Source organism: Sinocyclocheilus anshuiensis, unplaced genomic scaffold (genome assembly GCF_001515605.1).
Source record: "Sinocyclocheilus anshuiensis isolate Anshui unplaced genomic scaffold, SAMN03320099.WGS_v1.1 scaffold1289, whole genome shotgun sequence".
NCBI classification, from domain to species: Eukaryota; Metazoa; Chordata; class Actinopteri; order Cypriniformes; family Cyprinidae; genus Sinocyclocheilus; species Sinocyclocheilus anshuiensis.
In genome coordinates this window covers 185,709-204,669 of record NW_015549731.1, presented here as the reverse complement: position 1 = coordinate 204,669, position 18,961 = coordinate 185,709, and the positions used below count along the sequence as shown (strand labels likewise).

Genomic DNA, 18,961 nt, shown 5'->3' with positions numbered 1-18,961 from the left:
AGCTTGTAACACTCCAAAGAGAAAGGAAAACTTGAAATCGCATCATATGACCCCTTTAAATAAATGCAGCCTTAGTGGGCATAAGAAACATTTAAAAATCTTACAAACCTCAAACATCTGAACAGTAGTGTACTTATTATTTGTATTTATTCATTTAGCAAATGTCATCCAAATCGACTTACAAAAGAGGAACATCACAAGCAATTAAGTCTGTGTGGTTGGAATCAGAGATACCTAGTAGGAATATCCCACATCCGACTTCTCTGGCTAGGATTTAGGGTTAGGCCTGATTTTTTTATAGGAATGTTGTTCCAGGACCAACAAAGGATGTCGGTCCAGGAATATGTCCTACTTGGCTTCATCACATGGTGCGTGGGGTCTCTAGTGGTGTCAATGTGATACTCGCATTGTCTCTCTGTCCTTCTCCTCAGGTCAGGATGTGGACAGCTCATTAGAGGAGCAAAGCTCTCACTCTGCAGCAGGACGCAGAGAAAATGCCAGCTACGCGTATCATCCTCTGTCCTTACTTTACCTCCATCATTATTAAACCATCCCTGTCCACGCTGTCAGCTCTTTCACTCAGTTCATCGGCATCGGCGTAAGTGTGTGTACGGATGTGAGTGCGTGTCTCTGTGACTGTGGATCTGCAGTTTCAGCACACACACATTTGCAAAATTACACAAGGGGCCAGTGAACAGGCAATCCTGTTAGAGCGATCTGCTTTCTGTGCACCTCAGCACTTTTTCTCGGAGAACAGTAGAGGACCGACGAGTTACGGAATGCCCTGAATTCTTCCCGGCATACTGAACAGCTACATATGGACTGACGGTGACATACGGACGGAATATACAGCTACTTGTGCACTATTGATTTGTGTTAGGAACAGCTAAATGACATTGATGCAATGTTGCTACAACATGCAGAGCTCAGCAACTTTTTATTCGATCCTTTATCTCATTTTATGAAATGCAGCTTTCCCGTATCTTAAGACATTTGCATGATTATGCAATTCTCACTGAAGACTAGTTTATCTAGACCCCAAGCATATATAAACTTAGTCATATGTTTTTTGTTTTGTTTTTTTATTCCATTCTCCACCTACAGACGCCACTGAGGGAGAAAGTATTGCGTGTTCGGGCCCACACACTCTCCCCTTAGATACGCCGGCAACCCACGGTCCCATTGCCAGAGAAAAGCAATGAAGGGGAAGTTACCCAAAACTCACTGATGGAGCTTCCTTGAGATGGAAAGGAAAAGTTCAGCCAAAAATTTTAATTCTAACATTATTTACTCAATAACATGTCATTTGAAACCTGACTTTCTTTTTTCAACATAAATGTAATATTACAGCCTACACCTGCACAAAATGACACAAATGTAAAGTAAACTTGAATGTAAGTTACACTATATCTTTCAAAAGTTTGGGCTCTGAATTAATACTTCTTTTCAGCAAGAACGTGTTACGTTGATCAAAAGTGACAGTAAAGGCATTATGTTACTCAAGATTGCTATTCCAAATAAAAGCTGTTCTTTTGAACTATGTATTCATCAAAGAATCCTGGAAAAAATGGGTTTCACAAAAATATTGAGCAGCACAACTGTTTTCAACATTAATAACAATAAGAAATATTTCTTAAACACCTAATCAGCATATTAGAATGATTTCTGAAGGATCATGTGACACGAGTGCTTGCGGTGTTCGGCCAATCACAATGCACTGGGTCAGCTGGCCAATCAGAGCAGACTGCGCTTGTCGGAAGGAGGGACTTTGTAGAAAACGGAGCGTTTGAGAGAGGCGGGGCATAGAGGACCTACAATAATGTACAGTATTTGAAAAATAATGTGTTTTTTGAACATTAAAGCATGTCAACATATTCTGTTACACCAAATGCACAAAATAATGATCTTTAAAAAAGCATCATATGACCCTTTTAAAATAGAAAACACTTTTTTATTATAATATTATTTTAGAAAATTACTGTTTTTTTTTAATCAAATAAATATAATCTCCTTGGGGAGATTGCTTTCAAAAACATAAGACATTTTACTGACAAACTTGAAAACGTGAATACTTTTCAAATTTATGTGAATTTATGCATTCACTAATTTTGCACTTTCCCATGAACTAAAATTAGGCATTTTGCCATTTAATGGAATATTAATGAATGTGAGATATTGACTATTAAATTAAAGGATATTTGTATATTACAATATGAGAAAGTGCAAATGAGATTTGAGCACTACAACAGAAGGTTAAATTTCAGCTTACTTTTCTTTCTGTTTCTCACACAAATCTATCATACGTCTTCCGAAGATTTAGAATTTAGTGCACAAGACATCTGGACCAGCGTGAACTTTCTTCATAATTTCATAAAGAAAACAATCATATGAGTTTGGAACAACATGAGAGCAAGTAAATGATGAAAGAGTTTTCATTTTGTGTGAACTACTCCTTTAACAAGACGTCGGCATCTCTCTCCCCTCTGAAAGTCTCTGAGTCTATTTACAAACTGGGACAATCTTCTGCTCGAGTTGATGGGAGATGTATTTTTAATACCTCTGATGCCAAGAATAATTCTGCCAGGGTATGAGTAGTGTGTTTGCTTGTGCATCCGTGTGTGTGTGTGTGTCTTACTTGTTGGATTTGATTTTGATGTCTTTCCTCTTGCGGAGCTGGCTGCCATCTTTGTACCAGTTGAAGGAGGGGCTCGGGTTGCCCACAGCTTCACACTTGAGTGTCAACTTTTTACCTTCCAGGAGCCACTGAGAATCCATGGGCTTCACCTTCGGAGCTGATGCTACAGATGGAGAAACCAGACAAAGAGTTAGCAGAAAAGAAAAGATTTTTCAGATTTTTCTCTCTTTAATACCTCAGTTGTTTCTCATAGACAGCAATGAGCAATGCTTTCACTTTGATTTGCACTGATTTAAATAAAAACAACAGAATATATAACACATAAAACATATTTGCTTGTTATTTTGGGGTGTTTGTTATATCCCCATTCATTTTACATTTTGTACACTCTGCATGTCAACAATCGCCCTATTTGTTTTTCTTTTTATTTATCCTAAGGAATTTATCTGAGACAAAAAAATGAAACATAACTGGAGCAAATTATGAGCAATACAGATTCCTTGGGGTGGAGGTGAGATTGACTGAGATATAAAGAGAGATTATTGGAAAAAGAAAAGAAGAGGGACATATGGAGGGAGGGATGGATTTTGTCAGAAAAGGGGAGACAGAAGAAGGCATGACGGCTGAAAATGCAAGGAAACAGGTTGAGAGACAGACGCAGACGGGAGGATGAAAAGAAGCAAATAGTAGAGTGGGAAAGAGGAAAGCAGTGAGAAAGGAAAGAGCATGTGAGAGATTAATGGGGATCATCTTCCTGAAGTTTACCTCAGTAAAGTAATCCATCTAGCAATGAGAAACAAGCCCAATATTGTGAACTATGAGCAGTAATAAAAATACAGCACATTTAGTGCAGTTCACACACACACACACACACACACACACACACAATAATAATGCTGCTACAGAGAGGGTGTGTTATTTTACACCTCAAGCTTCATGTGCAGACCCTGAGAAACAAAAAGGACACCAAAATGCAAAGAAAAAATATGAAAAATATATTAGAAATAGCAAACATAAAGCCTATTTTTTAACCTTTTACATTTTTCTCTCAAATTTCCATTACTGTAATGCACTTGAATGTTTTACTTTTTTGAAATTCTTATTGTTCTCAAAAGTGATTCTCAACACTCTCACTACTAAATACACACACACACACACACACACACACACACACACACACACCTATACTTGGATGCATAAAATGAAAAAAAAATTTTTTTTGAATTGTCCTAAAATTAGTTTTTGTTGAAAACTGTCTTTATTTCTTTATGCAAAATATGTTTTAATATTTCCTTCCTCTGATTTTGAGGTGAAATTCCAAAAATCAAATAATACAATTTCTGTAAGCGGAGTCCTCATGAAACAAAGAACTTCAGGTACAGATTTGGACTGAACACAACATGTTATTGCCGTTTACTGTTTAACTGAGTGTGGCTCCATCTGTGGTTTTCTCCTTCTTCTCTCTCTTCAGAGCAATACTTCATTCTGTCACATCCAGTGAAATCACACCTTCTCGTCTCCAGATGCTCTCTCTCACACACACACACACACACACACACACACACACACACACACACACTCTGTATATATATCTCTATATTTTATACACTATTTACACCGCTTGACTAAAACAACATACAGTCCTCATACAATTAATGCACATGTACAGAAGCGCACGCACACACACACACAAACACACACACACACACACACGCTTTCACTTCTTATCACATGCTTGCACGTTGTAATTCTGCTCACATGGACTCAGGAACACAAAAGGAAACCTTTACATGTCCAAGAGAGACTCGCAGCTGAATGCTCAGTTAACAGAAACCCCAGAACTGCCACTCACAAACAGCTCAGTGAAAACCCTCATTCTGAGCCCATCCAATTAGCTTCACTCATCAATACCAGCCAATGTGCTGCCTCGGCAACTCAGGCGACACTTTACTTTGAATCTACCACCACTTCAGATCACTTCATTTGACCAGAGAGTGAAACTACTGTTGGGAATATGATAATACAGAAAGACATATACATTCTAGGGATGTGGGTCATTTTTTCAATATTACTGTAAAACATCTTAACATGGAGAGACAACTTTAATAGATTGATTTTCCAGAAAAAACGTAAACACTGGGACTCTGTTGCAGTGTTGTTATTGTTAAAGAAAACTATTAAAAAACATATTCTGCAATTGAAGTAAAGTTTAAATATATATTAGATGAAAAACTTTGCTAAATTATCTTAGAAAACTAAAATTAGAAATGGTGCCTTGTCAACTAACTGAAATACAGTTTTTTCACAAAAAAAGTACTAAAATTACTAAAAATAAAATAAATAATACAAAATAATAAATAATACTAAAATAACACTGCTCTGTGATACCAAAACATTTTGTTCGAGTATCCAAATATGCCACAATAAGTACTTTACATTGCATGAAATGCTTTAAATTTAAACAATATATAATACATGCTGCTTTTAATCGATGCACATTATTTCAAATAAAAGGTGTCCTTGAAATCTTTCATCAAAATTAAAACTTGCTCTGCCTCTGAAACTATGTTTGTTTTTGGATGACATCATCAAGTCCACTTATTTTTCAACCTCCTGCCATACAAAGACATTTTTCACAGTTGATTCCATATGGATAAAATCAAGTCCCTACTTTTTTTTTCTTCTCCCTGAATACCCTGTTTTCATCACATTACATAGAAAAAATCCTTGATTTTATGTTAACTTTGAAGAAAATCTGCAGAAAGGGTCTGGTTATTCTCTCTTTTTTTTATTTGGGCTTTTGCCACTTTTTATTGAAAGGACAGAAAAAATAAACCCCAGCCAGACTCAAACTTGTCAGAGCATGTGCACTATCCATTAAACCCCATCTACTACAGTTACATTGAGTTTATTTTGTATAAATCACTAAACTATCAGCGACACAAAGTGGAAGTATTGGGGACAGATGTCCAAAGGATAAAAGAATAAGAGGCGTTTCATGTTCACCATCGAGTTGATTTCTGCTTGATCAGTAAATCCAAGTATAAACACACAGGCACAAATGCACACACTGATAATAGTGACAGCTCACTTGAAGGATGTCTTTTCTTCTCTCTGCCCAACGCTCCTTCCACTTGCTTTGATAGTCCTGGAAGTCTTTTATTAGAAATAGTATTTCCGTCCCTGTTTCCTCTCTCTCTTCCTTCTTCCACAGAAACAAGGCCTATGAGATGAAACTGACTGTCGGTCTATAATACAAGATCAGACCGGTTTCTACAAATAGTAAGGGAAAAGAGCTGTCTCTCCCTTTCAAAACTAGTTTAACTTATTAAGCATGTGAACAAATAATCAAGATTGGGGGATCCAGACGTTAATCTGAAAACATCACGCACAGTTAACATTTATAAAACTGCAACATGTACATTACTGTTTTAAAAATGATAGGGTTGGTAAGTTTTTCTAATTAAAAAAATAAGTCTCTTATGCCCACCAAGGCTGCATTTATTTGATCAAAAATACAGTAAAAACAGTAATATTCTGAAATAATATTATTATTTAAAAGAACAGTTTTCTGTTAATATATTTTAAAATGTACTTTATTTCTGTGATGCAATGCTGAATTTTCCAGTCTTCAGTATCACACGACCCTTCAGAAATCATTCTATGATGATTTGCTTTCAAGAAACATTTCTATTATCGTCAATGTTGAACGTTTTTTCAGGATTGTTTGATTAACAGAGTTAAAAAGAAAAACATTTATTTCAAATAGAATCGTTATCGTTTATAACAATGTAAAATACTTTACTGTCACTTTTAATCAATTTAACGAATCCTTAAAAAGTATTAATGTCTTTAAAAATATATATTGACCTAAAACTTTTGAACAGTTATATATTTAAATGGCAATGCATTTTTTAATTTGATACCTATCAAGATTAAATGAATCAGAGAGATTCCAACACCCTACTAACCCTAATCAATCAATACTGTATATCAATATTTTCAACGACCAGTCTGGAATATTTGATAACATACTTGTTGTCATGCATCTCAACTTTTCCTTTAGTTGAAAATCAAACATTGGTAATAGTGGAAGAAAACGGCTGGCACAAGGTTAATGTAAGCGTCTCTGACATCACCCAAGACAGAAGTGTGTGTGTGTGTGTGTGTGTGTGTGTAAAGCTGCACAAGGTTGCAGTTGTGCATGAATGCTTTTGCTCAAATCAGCATTTTCTGATTGAGTTTTATCACCAACCACCCCTCTCTTTCTCCTTCAAGGTTCAAATGTACAGCTGTCCAGCAGAGCACACACACACATTATAAAGCAGAAAACTGTGAAAATAAGCTGAATGAAGCCGGACGCTCATACGACACGGCACAGAGAAACATTAACTCTCATTAACACCTGCATGCAAGAGCATTTGTCATGAGCTTCACACACACAAGAACGGACAACTAACCGACTCATTCTAAGCTATTGCTGGTAACCGTCACGTAAACGCATCTCTCTTCCAGACGGCCCTCAGCTGGAATGAAACCAGAAAAGACATTTCAGATTTTTATTAAAAACAAACCCATGGAGGCGAAGCAGTGACTGTTAAACTTGTCCAGCGGTGGAGAGGAAATCTGAATCTGAAAACAAATCTGATGTTGCCGTATGAAACAAAATGTGATATAAAACACAGCACTATCCGCTGGGATGCTCGATAGAAAGCCAACAGTTACAGATAAATAAATCCTTTGTCATAGGGACAAAAATAAATCAACTTTTAAAGAAATAAAGCAAAATACAGTTTCTGGTTGGAGAAATATTTATGGATGAAATTTCCTACAATTGCCAGATGTGGCAACAAAAAAAAGAAGAGAAGTATAAAACACTGAAATTTGATTAGATGAACCAAATCTGATGTTGCAATATGAAATGCAATGCGATAAGACAAACTGCTCTGTACATGATCTGGAGAAAGAAGCATTTTGATGTCTACATCAACATTTGACCTGTCCATATGAGAAGAAAACAACATGCATCCATGAAAAAGAATAAAGTTCTATCTATTGTTTCTCCAAGATGACAATGAGACTCTTGCTTCTTAGGTTTTTCTCCAGAAAACAGATGCTAGTTATGGAACAAATCTCAACAATGTCTCATATTTAGCTCAAATTTGCCAAAAGACACCAATCAAAACTCAGAGATCTCAATTTGAATGCAAATGTTTCTTATCACATTCTTCCCTTTATAACTCCATGCTCTTGACATCGCTCTCAAAAAACTTGATTCTGATTGGTCAAACACAGTCAGAGGTCAAATATTTCTGAAAATTGACTGCTGTCCAGGACAACACTGTATAATTGATGGCTCATCCTACTCGGTCTCCTTATGGCCTCTACAAGTAAACTGATACAATAATTTGCGTTCAAATCAATATTTGATGCCTTTTTACTTGACTAATACTAATGTTACAAAAGATTTCTATTTCAAATAAATGCTGTTCTTTTGAACTTCTTATTAATCAAAAATGTATCATGGTTTCCACATATATATGAAGTAGCACAACATTGATAAGAAATGTTTCTTGAGCAGCAAATCAGGATATTAGAATGATTTCTGAAGGATCATGTGACACTGAAGACTGGAGTAATGATGCTGAAAATTCAGCATTGCATCACAGGAACAAATTAAATTTTATAATACACCCAAAAAAGTAAATGGTTATTTTAAATTGTAATAATATTTCACAGTTTTTACTGCACTTTTTATCAAACAAATGTAGCCTTGGTGAGCAAAAGAGTCTTCTTTCAAAACCTTTAAAAAAAATCTTACCAACCCCAAACTTTTAAACATTACTGTATATAAAACATGACTTAATTAATCCAAGTTGCAAGAAAAAAAAAAGATATAACTTTTTCCTAGGAATAAATCTTACAGTGCAAAATGCCAGAATGTGACAGTGAATGCAGAGCTTGTGATAGAAAGTTTCCATAATTCGCTGGAAACAAGGTCAAATTTAGACGGCTTGCAGTCTTCACTTTAGCTTCACGCCAGAGCTCAGATATCACACGTCTTTACTCTTTCCTTCACACACACACAAATACACGCCGCTCATTCTCCACAGCTTGATAACAGTACTTGCACAGCACCAAAACAAAAATTTTTATTTCTGTCATGTTTTCCTGTAAAAATATCTAGACTCTTAAAACCAGATAAATTGACTCAAGAAGCAAGACTGCGCAAAAAAGACTTTCAGAGAATAAATCTTGAATAAAGTGTATTTGTCTTACCCACTGCCATCTTTGTCTTATTTCAAGAATAAATCTAACAATTTATGCTTAAAAAAACAAGTATTAAATTGCTTCTCAAGCTTAGATATGTTTACTGTAAATCAAAACAGAACTACTGATTAATAAAATGATTTTCTGCAGTGCACATTACGTCTCACCCCTCTTTTTTCCCTCCTGTGGTCCATCTTTCCTTCTCTTATCACTCTTTCTCCTTTGCTGCTCTCTCTCTCTCTCATCCTCCTGCAGTTGCTGTAGCTGATCTCCCTCATGCTGAGACAGGATTATGAAAAGTAAGCTATGAAGACGGGACGTGTGTGTGTGTGTGTTTCCACACTATAACTGTGTAGGACAGTCCCACCCCTCATCACACTCAGCAGGGATACACCTACTGATGGGTGGGGGATGTTGGGAGATTGTTGGAAAGAAGAGAAACAAATTACAAGCTCACAAGAGAGGACCGAGTGCTGAGAGACAAACAGAGAAAGAGCGAGAAACAAAAGAACCAAGCTGCAGAGAGAAAGTATGATAAGCAGACAAGGGAACATGGATGAGAAGAGATAATTAGAGGGTCCATTAGATGTATCTGTGCCTCAAGGGAAAGGAGCAGCTGAAACGCCCTGTAGATGAATCTGGATCAGAGTCGAAACAAAATAACACACAAAATTGGGCTGGTAAAGCTCACCGGTTCAATAATTTAAGCTGATAAGCAGGTTGTGGGTTTAAGCCACTTAAAGTGTTGATAACCTTAACTAACTAACAATTTTTGGTGTGTACTAGTTATATTGGTTCAAACTTGCAGAAAGAAATATGAACAGAGAACTTTATACCAGCTTTAGGTGGTTAAAATGTGTTTCGGGTTAAATACAGTAAAACTTGTGACAAAATGGGACACATGGCACCATGAAGAAACATTTATACCATTTTTAAGTTATTTCTTAAAACGTCTAAATCACAAAATCAAAAAGAGCCATAATGTGCACTACTGTTCAAAAGTTTTGGGTAAGATTTTTTAAAAGAGAAATCTATACTTTTATTCAGCAAGGCTGCATTTAATTGATCAAAAGTAAATGTAAAGACATTTATTATGCTACAAAAAAAATTCTATTTAAAAAAAAATGTTCTTTTGAACTTCCTTTTTTTCCTATTATGTTAATAATAAGAAATGCCAGCTTTGGGTCACAGCAATAAATTACATTTTTAAAATATATGAAAATAGAAACATTAAATTGTAATAATATTACTGTTATTACTGTATTTTTGAGAAAAGGCAGCCTTGGTGAGCATAAGAGACTTCTTTCAAAAGCATTAAAAATCTTACTGACCCCAAACCTTTAAACAATAGTACCTCATTATAAGCAGGGGTTTTCAAACCTGTCCTGGAGGCCTCCCGGCTCTGCACATTTTCTATGTCTTCCAACTATTGGAACTATTCAACTCATCAGCTCATTAGCAGAGACTGCAAAACCAGAATTGGGTGTGTCTGATAAGGGAGACAAAATGTGCTGTGCTGGAGGGGCCTCCAGGACAGGTTTGAAAACCCCTGCTCTAAAGCAATTTTTAAAAGGTTGTTTGCACATGACGTCATTGCTGTGGCGTGAAATGCAGCTGGAGGCAGGGCTGATTTTTCTATATAGGAATCACTAGCAGAAACTCCAAATGCCTATGTTTTGCATTGTTTATGGAGGCTCCAATCGGTCAAACCGGGAAACCACAAGGAGCTTTATCGTGTACAAAAATGTTGTTCATAAGGGGGAAAAAGACAAGAAATTGACTGAAAAACGCATAGCTTGCGTCTACGGTCGGGAGGAGCCGAGTCGGATAATGCTTGTGTGTGCAAATGGTTAATATAAGATATAATAATATATTAAAATATTAATAAAGAAATGTATAAATAGATACAGGGCTGCCAACTCTCATGCATTCAGCATGAGACAGTCAGAATTCACTCAATGCTAAACGCTACACATAGACACGATGTAAATAAGATATTTTATGTGCAGTTTAGAGAGCTTCATTGTTTATAACGGAACATTATGAGATTGCGATAAATTGAAGTGAGTGACAGCTTTTTAGTGATTATATGGAAGCGCTATTTGCTCGCTTTCTAGGCTATAATCAATTCAGAATTTGAATTGAAAGTTTTGTTTTATGTGCTGCTAACAGGACCAACAGCCACATACCCTGTACATGCAGCAAAGTTTCAGGAGTGACATATATCCCGCATCCAATTTCAAAATAGCTTGTTTGCAATCAGGGTTAGTTACTTAGCCTATATGCACCACCTCGATGGCAGGCAAGTATTTAAATTTAGATGAAAAATCGCTCCTCTTCATAACATTAGGATCATGTCCAAAATATGTTGTGATTTTCTGTTTATACCTTTCTCTTGTAATAGTGTCTAAACCAGTACAGTGTGGACTTTCCTCCATCTCATCCATTCTGCTTTTCACATCCTGCATCCATCTGAATTTCGCGCGTCATCAGAATCGTGTGATTGCAAACAAGCTATTGTTGAAAACTCCTTACATTGAAGTTACACATAAGTTAATCCACCTAAAACAGTAGTCACTCCAAACAAACAATTTACACAACTTTAAAGACTAAATCAACATTTTCTGCAGACCTCTTCATTTAAACCAGGGGTGCCCAAACTCGGTCCTCACATAATTCACAGTATGGGTGTTGGTGTATCTGGCAGTACATCTAATCCTAACAGGCACTCAGGCAGGTAAGGCAGAGCAGAAGGACAGGCGGGTGAGCAGTGCTGCGTTAACCTAGAGAGTGTGCGAGGTCACCCTCATACATCTGTTAAAAAAGCTGTCTATCCTTGGTAACCCTTAAACGACCTTGCAGAGACACATCTGTGATCTCATCTCCACTGCAGTCCTCGTTACATTCTGCAATTTAGCTATCAATTTCCATTAGTGTCTCATTGCCCCTCTTCCACAAAAGATGCAAATTACTGGTGGGAGTAGTAAACTAGCTGTCCAAAAAAGTCAACTAGTGAGCTTATCTAGATATTTTCTTTAACGTTGACATTCATCAAATGCGTGTAAAATGGGATGAATTTCAAGATACAAATTTTACATGAGGGGTTAAGTGTCCTGACTGTGCGTTACTTTAAAGTAACAGCAACTTTTGGACCTGTCTCTAAATTTATCCCTAAAAATCCACAATCGCAGTCAAAACAGGAATGAGGTCAAACACAATAAGCAGTTCAAACAACAACAGAGTTCAGGGCTGAGGCAAAAATAGTAATCCAGATAAACAGGCAGAATATCAAGAACCAGGAAAACAAGACACGAAAGAACCAGGATAAAAGGCTTAGAACTGCAGCTGAGATGCATAGAAGCCTTCACAAAGAGTGACTGAAAACACCAGGCTTATATAGGCAGAGGTAATGAGCAACAGGTGAAAACAATCAGGCATGATGCGTCTGGGCAATGGGTTATGGGAAATGCAGTCCAGGATAGAGTGGCAAAGTTATGGAATGGAGTGTCCTCTGGTGGCTATCAAGGGCACTCCAGCTGGTGATCGTGACACATTGACCATTGCATCACACCTCACACAGTAAATATTGCTATTTAAGACAATTCGTCAAGCTAAAAATAGTTAAATAATTTTGCAAATTTTGCATAAATCGAGCTACAAGATTGAGAAGTATTACATTAACTAGTATTACATTAAGCATTTGTGATTATTCAGACAGCCAAGTGTGATCTGTTTACATATTTGATACAGTGAGTTGTTTAGATTTCCATTCTTTCTATCACCGGGATAGTTTCTGTCTCCTGAGATCCTCTTTCTCTTTGCCTCCTTCAATCTAGGAAGAAAAGACCTGGGCCATACTGACACTAATACTTTGGATGAAGTAAAACTCACCCAAGTGTGCATGCAAGTGCACACACACACACACACACACACACACACACACGGATGCTTACACACATACACAACTGACGTACACACTTGTTCTCTCAGAGGAAACAGAAAGAGCGGGTGAACAGTGAGCTTGATAAGAGTAACATGAAAGCTTGTCTGAGACACGCCTGAAAGAACAGCCACAGCCTTTCTGTCAACTGCATTTATGAAAGAATGACAGCAGCTACAGAGAGAAAATAAAGAGAAAACAAGAGAACAACAAAGTAGAATTAGATTTTCACATTTTCTGAAGAAAATGGGTGCTTGTTAGATGGTCTCCTGCTGGTCAAGACCCAATCTCCAATTCATTAAGACCTCTATGGTCAAATATTATTACAGTTTAAAATTGTTTTCTTTTTGAATAAAATGTAATTTATTCCTGTGATGCAAAGCTGAATTTTCAGCATCATTAATCCAGACTTCAGTGTCACATGATTCTTCAGAAATCATTCTAATATGCTGATTTGATGCTCAAAAACATTTATTATTATTATCAATGTTGAAAACAGTTGTGCAGCTTCATATTTTGTGGAAACTGTCAGACATTCTTTTCAGGATTCTTTGACAAATAGACAGATCAAAAGCAACAGCTTTTATTTAAAACATAAATCTTGAGTAACATTATCAATATCACTTTTGATCAGTCGATCTTTCTGAACCCAAAACATTTGAATGGTACTGCATGTACAGTAGTAATAGTAATTTAAGTAAGGAATAATTGACAACGGTCTGTTGAATTATTAGAATATAATGCACACTGAGGTGCGCGTTATTTTCTAATAATTCAACGGACCGGAGTCAATTATTCCGCTTATACTACTTTTACCACACCTCAAACATTGTTCAGATGTTGTATTTCAAGACATTTTAAAGGTTTTTGTCCTTGTGAGCAGGATTAATTTCTTAAGCATCTCATCCCATGCCTCCAAAACATCATTTTGGAGCTAGTAACAGAGGCTTGAGCTGTTGATAGCAGACTAAAACAGTTATTAATTAATTTATTAGACAGAGAGAGAGAGATTAAGTGTGTTTGAATAACCAGAGTCTGTGTATCTCTGAACAGTGTTCGGCAGCAGCGTTTCTACTAATCGCGAAACTGTAAGTTCATCTGCTTCAAGAACAGCACCGTTATAACATCGCTAGTGAGAAATGTCATGTAGCTTTTAAGCTGCTAAACTATTTTACTGATAAAAATAGTCAGAGCAGCGCTGATAACACGTTTCTGTGTGAGTGAGTGCCTGTACTGTATGGGTGTGCATTTGTAAAGGAGAGAGTGTGGGAGAAAGAGAGTATGTGCTTTCCGTATACAATAAAACGTAATTTTGAGGCAAAAGCGTGGAAAACATTTGTCGTTTTTATCTTGTTGTTTACTATATTTATTTACTTGGTTAGTGTTGTTGTGGGTTTTGGTTCTTTTGCTGTTGTAGGCTGTAAAGGACCTTTGAAATAACTGAAATCATTTGGCGTGATATGGACATGAAATGCGGTCAAAACCTGCCTGGAACTACTTTTGCCGTGCATTTCCATGAAAATAATTGCACACCTTAGAACGTTCGTCAGCCAATCAGATTCAAGCATTCAACAGCCCCGTAGTATAATCAATAAATATAAACGTAATATTAAAATAATAATAATAATAATAATTAACTAGGAAAGAGTAAAGCTCTCCAAACTTAAAGTCTTAAAGGGAATGTTCACCCAAAAATCAAACACAAATACATAGAATACAAAAGAAGATATTTTTAAAATATTATTTTTAAAGTCAGTGGGGTCCAATATTGTTACTCTCAAAGAAGAAAGAAAGTGATTTTTTTTTGGAACATCATGAGGGTGAATAAATGATGAATTGACATTTTCGGGTGAACCATCTCTTTAATATGTGCCTTTAAATACACACACATTTACCTTATTAAGGTAATAATTAATCATTTTAATAATAACTTATTTTAATAAAGCAATAGCACAGACTTATATTGTGTACATAAATCTAATTATTTGTATAATATTAGAATAAATTATTTATATAATACTGTAATTTATATAAAGCTAATGTAAATACCACTGACTTGGCCAATCCAATAAAAGAACAGCTTTCACATTGAAAAGAAAAGAAAAGAAAAGAAAAGAAAAGAAAAGAAAAAAAAAACTTCAAATTGAGGATGTTTTTAAAGATATTTTTTGTTAATTTCTGGGGACAAAGTTTGTCACATCGCTATACTGTCTGACTGGCATTTTATCTTAGTGGTTCACTTCCAGTCCCTCATACACACATAAGGTGGACATATGGGCATGCGTGACTTGGTTGCAGTGTGTGCCAGCTCTCTGTGACACTTGTGTGTGTGTGAGAGAGAGACAGATTGTCACATAGAGAACAGACCAGAATGAATGTGCACAATGATACTGACAGCCAAAAGAGGGCATGTCTCTCTCTCCCTCACTCTTTCCGTCTGTTTGTGTCAGAGCGAATCTGTAGCTATCTGTTCCTCCAAACACAAAAAGCACTAGATGTTAAATCCTGCAGGAAAGGGTTAAAACGTAGTGGAGGTTGAATTTCTTCAGCTGAGCAAGCACAATTAAAATGGTTTCTATGTCTAAATTACTGATCATTGTTTGGCACGAGTTTATGATACAGAAGACACGGTTGAGATGTCCACAAACCTCCGACAGACTCTGATTCACACTAGCAGAGAGTTCACTTTAAGACCAAAGGTACTGTTAAATGCATATACAATACACATCCTTAGACAGATTGGATATGACAGCAGAGGAAGCCCACAGCGAAATAGATACAGACAGCATTAAGACATGAGAAACCACAGACTGCTTTTATGTGTCAGAGGGAGAGAGAGGCTGGCCTAATAAGTTGGCTTAATAACATTCCACCAAACAGAGAGAACATACTGGAAAATAAAAATCATTGCCCATGCTCCCAAATAATATCACATATAAGCAAAAATACTAAGAAATTGTTATTGTCACACTAAAAGACAAATTTCTTATTTTATTATTGATATTATGTAATTATAATTAGGGCTGTCAGTTTAACGCATTAACTTAATTAATTAGTTATGAAAAAATAACGTGATTAAAATATTTTAACGCAGTTAACGCACTGGCCCCACCCCCAGACCTGTACATCATCTTACATTTCATACAGTTTACTGTTAACAAATACATGGGCAACAACTTCATAAATGCAGTTATGCCCTAAAATTCAAGATATTGGTGCAAAAATGCCCCTGTATGTGTTTTTGTCTTATATATTTATATCATACGATATCACACGAGCAGGGAGAACAGTAGTCTATTACACAAGTGCTGATTTTGTCCCGACTTCCGAATATCACAAGTTTAAATGTGATTTTATACAACAGTTCAGTAAATAAGAAGTTGATGTTTTGTTATATTTTAAACACAATATTATGTTTTTGCTAAATTTTGCAAAGAATATATTACCTTTAAAGCCATAGCAGAATTGTGCGTCTTCGAGCAACACAGCTGTGTTTAGATTCTGAATAAATCCGCGTTTTGAAAGAATCGTGTGAATCAAAGATTCAAATGCCAATTCATAAAGAGAGCCGTTTACTTCATTCCTGAATGAATCAGCCGTTTGAAGGACTCGAATGAAGACATTTACCGCCACCTGCTGGCAGATTTAGTTTCTTATTTAGAGTATAATTTAATTATTATTATTATTTATAATAATAATAATAATAATAATAAAAACATTAAAGGGATAGTTCACCCCAAAATTTTTAATTCTGTCATAATTTACTCTCACGTCCCTCATTTCGTTTTAAACCTTTCTTTTGTGGAACATAAAAGAAGGTATTTTGAAGACTTGGTAACAAAGCTGTTTTGGTTACTAATGACTTTCATTGTATGAACAAACAATAATAAAAGATGTTTCTCAAATTATCTTCTTTTATGTTCCATAGTTTATGTTAGGCCGTTGTAGCCTAAATGTTTATGTGCAATACATTTTTTATTGAATAAAATAAAATATTTTTAAAGCTACATTTTGTAATGTCTACTTGATGCTTTCTCATTTAACACAAAAATATCTTTAAATAATCTTTTGTGGGTTATTTTCACAGTCAAATTTATTTTGCGATTAATTAGATTAATTAATCGAAACATCATGTAATTAATTAGATAAAAAATTGTAATCGACTGACAGCCCTAATTATAATATATATAATGTTAAACAATGTTCATTCACACACACACACACACACACACACACACACACACTATTATAATATTAAATTATATGCAAATATGTACACACAATGAAAAAATATTACATTATTATTTATATTACACACACATATATTTTGTTATTCTATTATTGATATTATTTTATCATATATAACAAACAATATTCATATATATACACGCACACACTTTGATATTATAATATTAAATAATATACAAATATATACAAAAATAAAAAATAATGATTATATATATATTATATTAATCAATTATTTATATTACAAACATCTATATGTGTGTATGAATGCACACACATACATAAAAAATAGTTTCATATAATAATATTAAACAATATGCATATATAGATCAACTAAATAGATTGATATAATATTAAACTAAATACACAAAATTAAATATGCAAATATATACCGCACATGGTAACATCTCTGGGACATGCAGGCACATATGAAAATAAACCACTCCATGTGAGAGCCGCAGCACCATGACAGGGTTTATTTTCCTGGAGCTGTGCTGCCTGTCACAGTTCATTCCTCACATGGGGAATGCTGGAAAGTGGGAATATAATATTTTGAATACCAAATTGGGGCCAATCAAAATTTGATAAATTATTTAGGAATATCATACAACTAAGATATGTTTTCATCCATGTTTTAATTTTTACAGCATATATGTTATTAATTGGTGTAATTTCATTTGATTGCATTTTAAAAGATTGATTAGATTGTTAATGTTGAATGAAGTAATATCATTAGACACCATTTTTATACATGGTTTTATACATTAACATATTATATTTACATTCATTCTCAAAGTCCAACACACATGTGGAATTTATTTAATCCCCCTGTATAAAATGAATATTTTGATGAATATGGATATTGAATGATATGGAAAAAATATTACGATATTATTTTTGGCCATTGCCCATCCCTAGCTGATACTACATTAAGTGAAATAATTGCACAGTCAAATCAAATGTATTTGTATAGCACTAATCACAATACACATTATTTCAAAGCTGCTTTACAGAAAATCATGATGTTAATGTTTGTAATATCTTACTATCTTAAAGCTGCATTTATAAGTCATTTATAAGAGTATACTGTATGTATGTGGATAAAGTTGGTACAGTATATTTTGCGATGACATATTGTTTTGATTTTGATTGTTTTGACTGTGATTGATTTGTAGTACAGATTCCCATTTACTGTGTATCTCGAAGAGAGACATCTAGAAACTAACTTAAAGGGGTCATATGATGCGATTTCAATTTTTCCTTTCTCTTTGGAGTGTTACAAGCTCTTGGTGCATAAAGAAGATCTGTAAAGTTGCAAAGACTAAAGTCTCAAATCCAAAGAGATATTCTTTATAAAAGTTAAGAGTCAACCACGCCTACCTAAAACGGCTCGTTCTAACACGCCCCCACATGTCTACATCACGATGTGGGAAGATTTGCATAACGCCGCCCAAATGTTCACGCAAAGAAAGAAGGCGTAACTTTTATTCTCGCTGTAGTATTGTTGCTGCCACCACCGCCATGTCGTGAAGGCGCTGTGTGCTTCATTGTGAAAGCAAAACTACTTTGTTTGGCCTTCCAAAAGAGGATGATATCCGCTTCGTCATGCCTGGAGCTGATCCGTGCTGGTCGCTGAGGAAGTACATCAACTTCGCGCTGTGGATCGCCGGATCGGCTTTCACCGTGGACGAAGCGGAGTCCAGCCCGGGGTCGTCACATGTGGTTGCCGCAAGCCCGCCGACCACTCCTTCATCGAATCCGCCGGCCATGCCATTCTCAAGCCCGCCGGCCGCCGCTCACTCTAGCACGCCGTGTGTAATGCTGTGTTTCGTTGTGAAAGCGAAACTACTTTGTTTGGCCTTCCAAAAATG

The 18,961-nt window shown here is 35.6% G+C and overlaps 1 protein-coding gene across 2 annotated transcripts in view; it reads right to left on the bottom strand.

The window, feature by feature from the left end:
• The window catches only part of LOC107660787 (pro-neuregulin-2, membrane-bound isoform-like), a 94,556-nt gene that overhangs the window by 58,163 nt on the left and 17,432 nt on the right, over positions 1-18,961 (bottom strand). For both annotated transcript variants that reach the window (XM_016450202.1, XM_016450203.1), the window contains exon 2: positions 2,636-2,798. In XM_016450202.1, the coding sequence (XP_016305688.1) occupies positions 2,636-2,798 (163 nt within the window). The remainder of the gene's footprint in view (positions 1-2,635; positions 2,799-18,961) is intronic.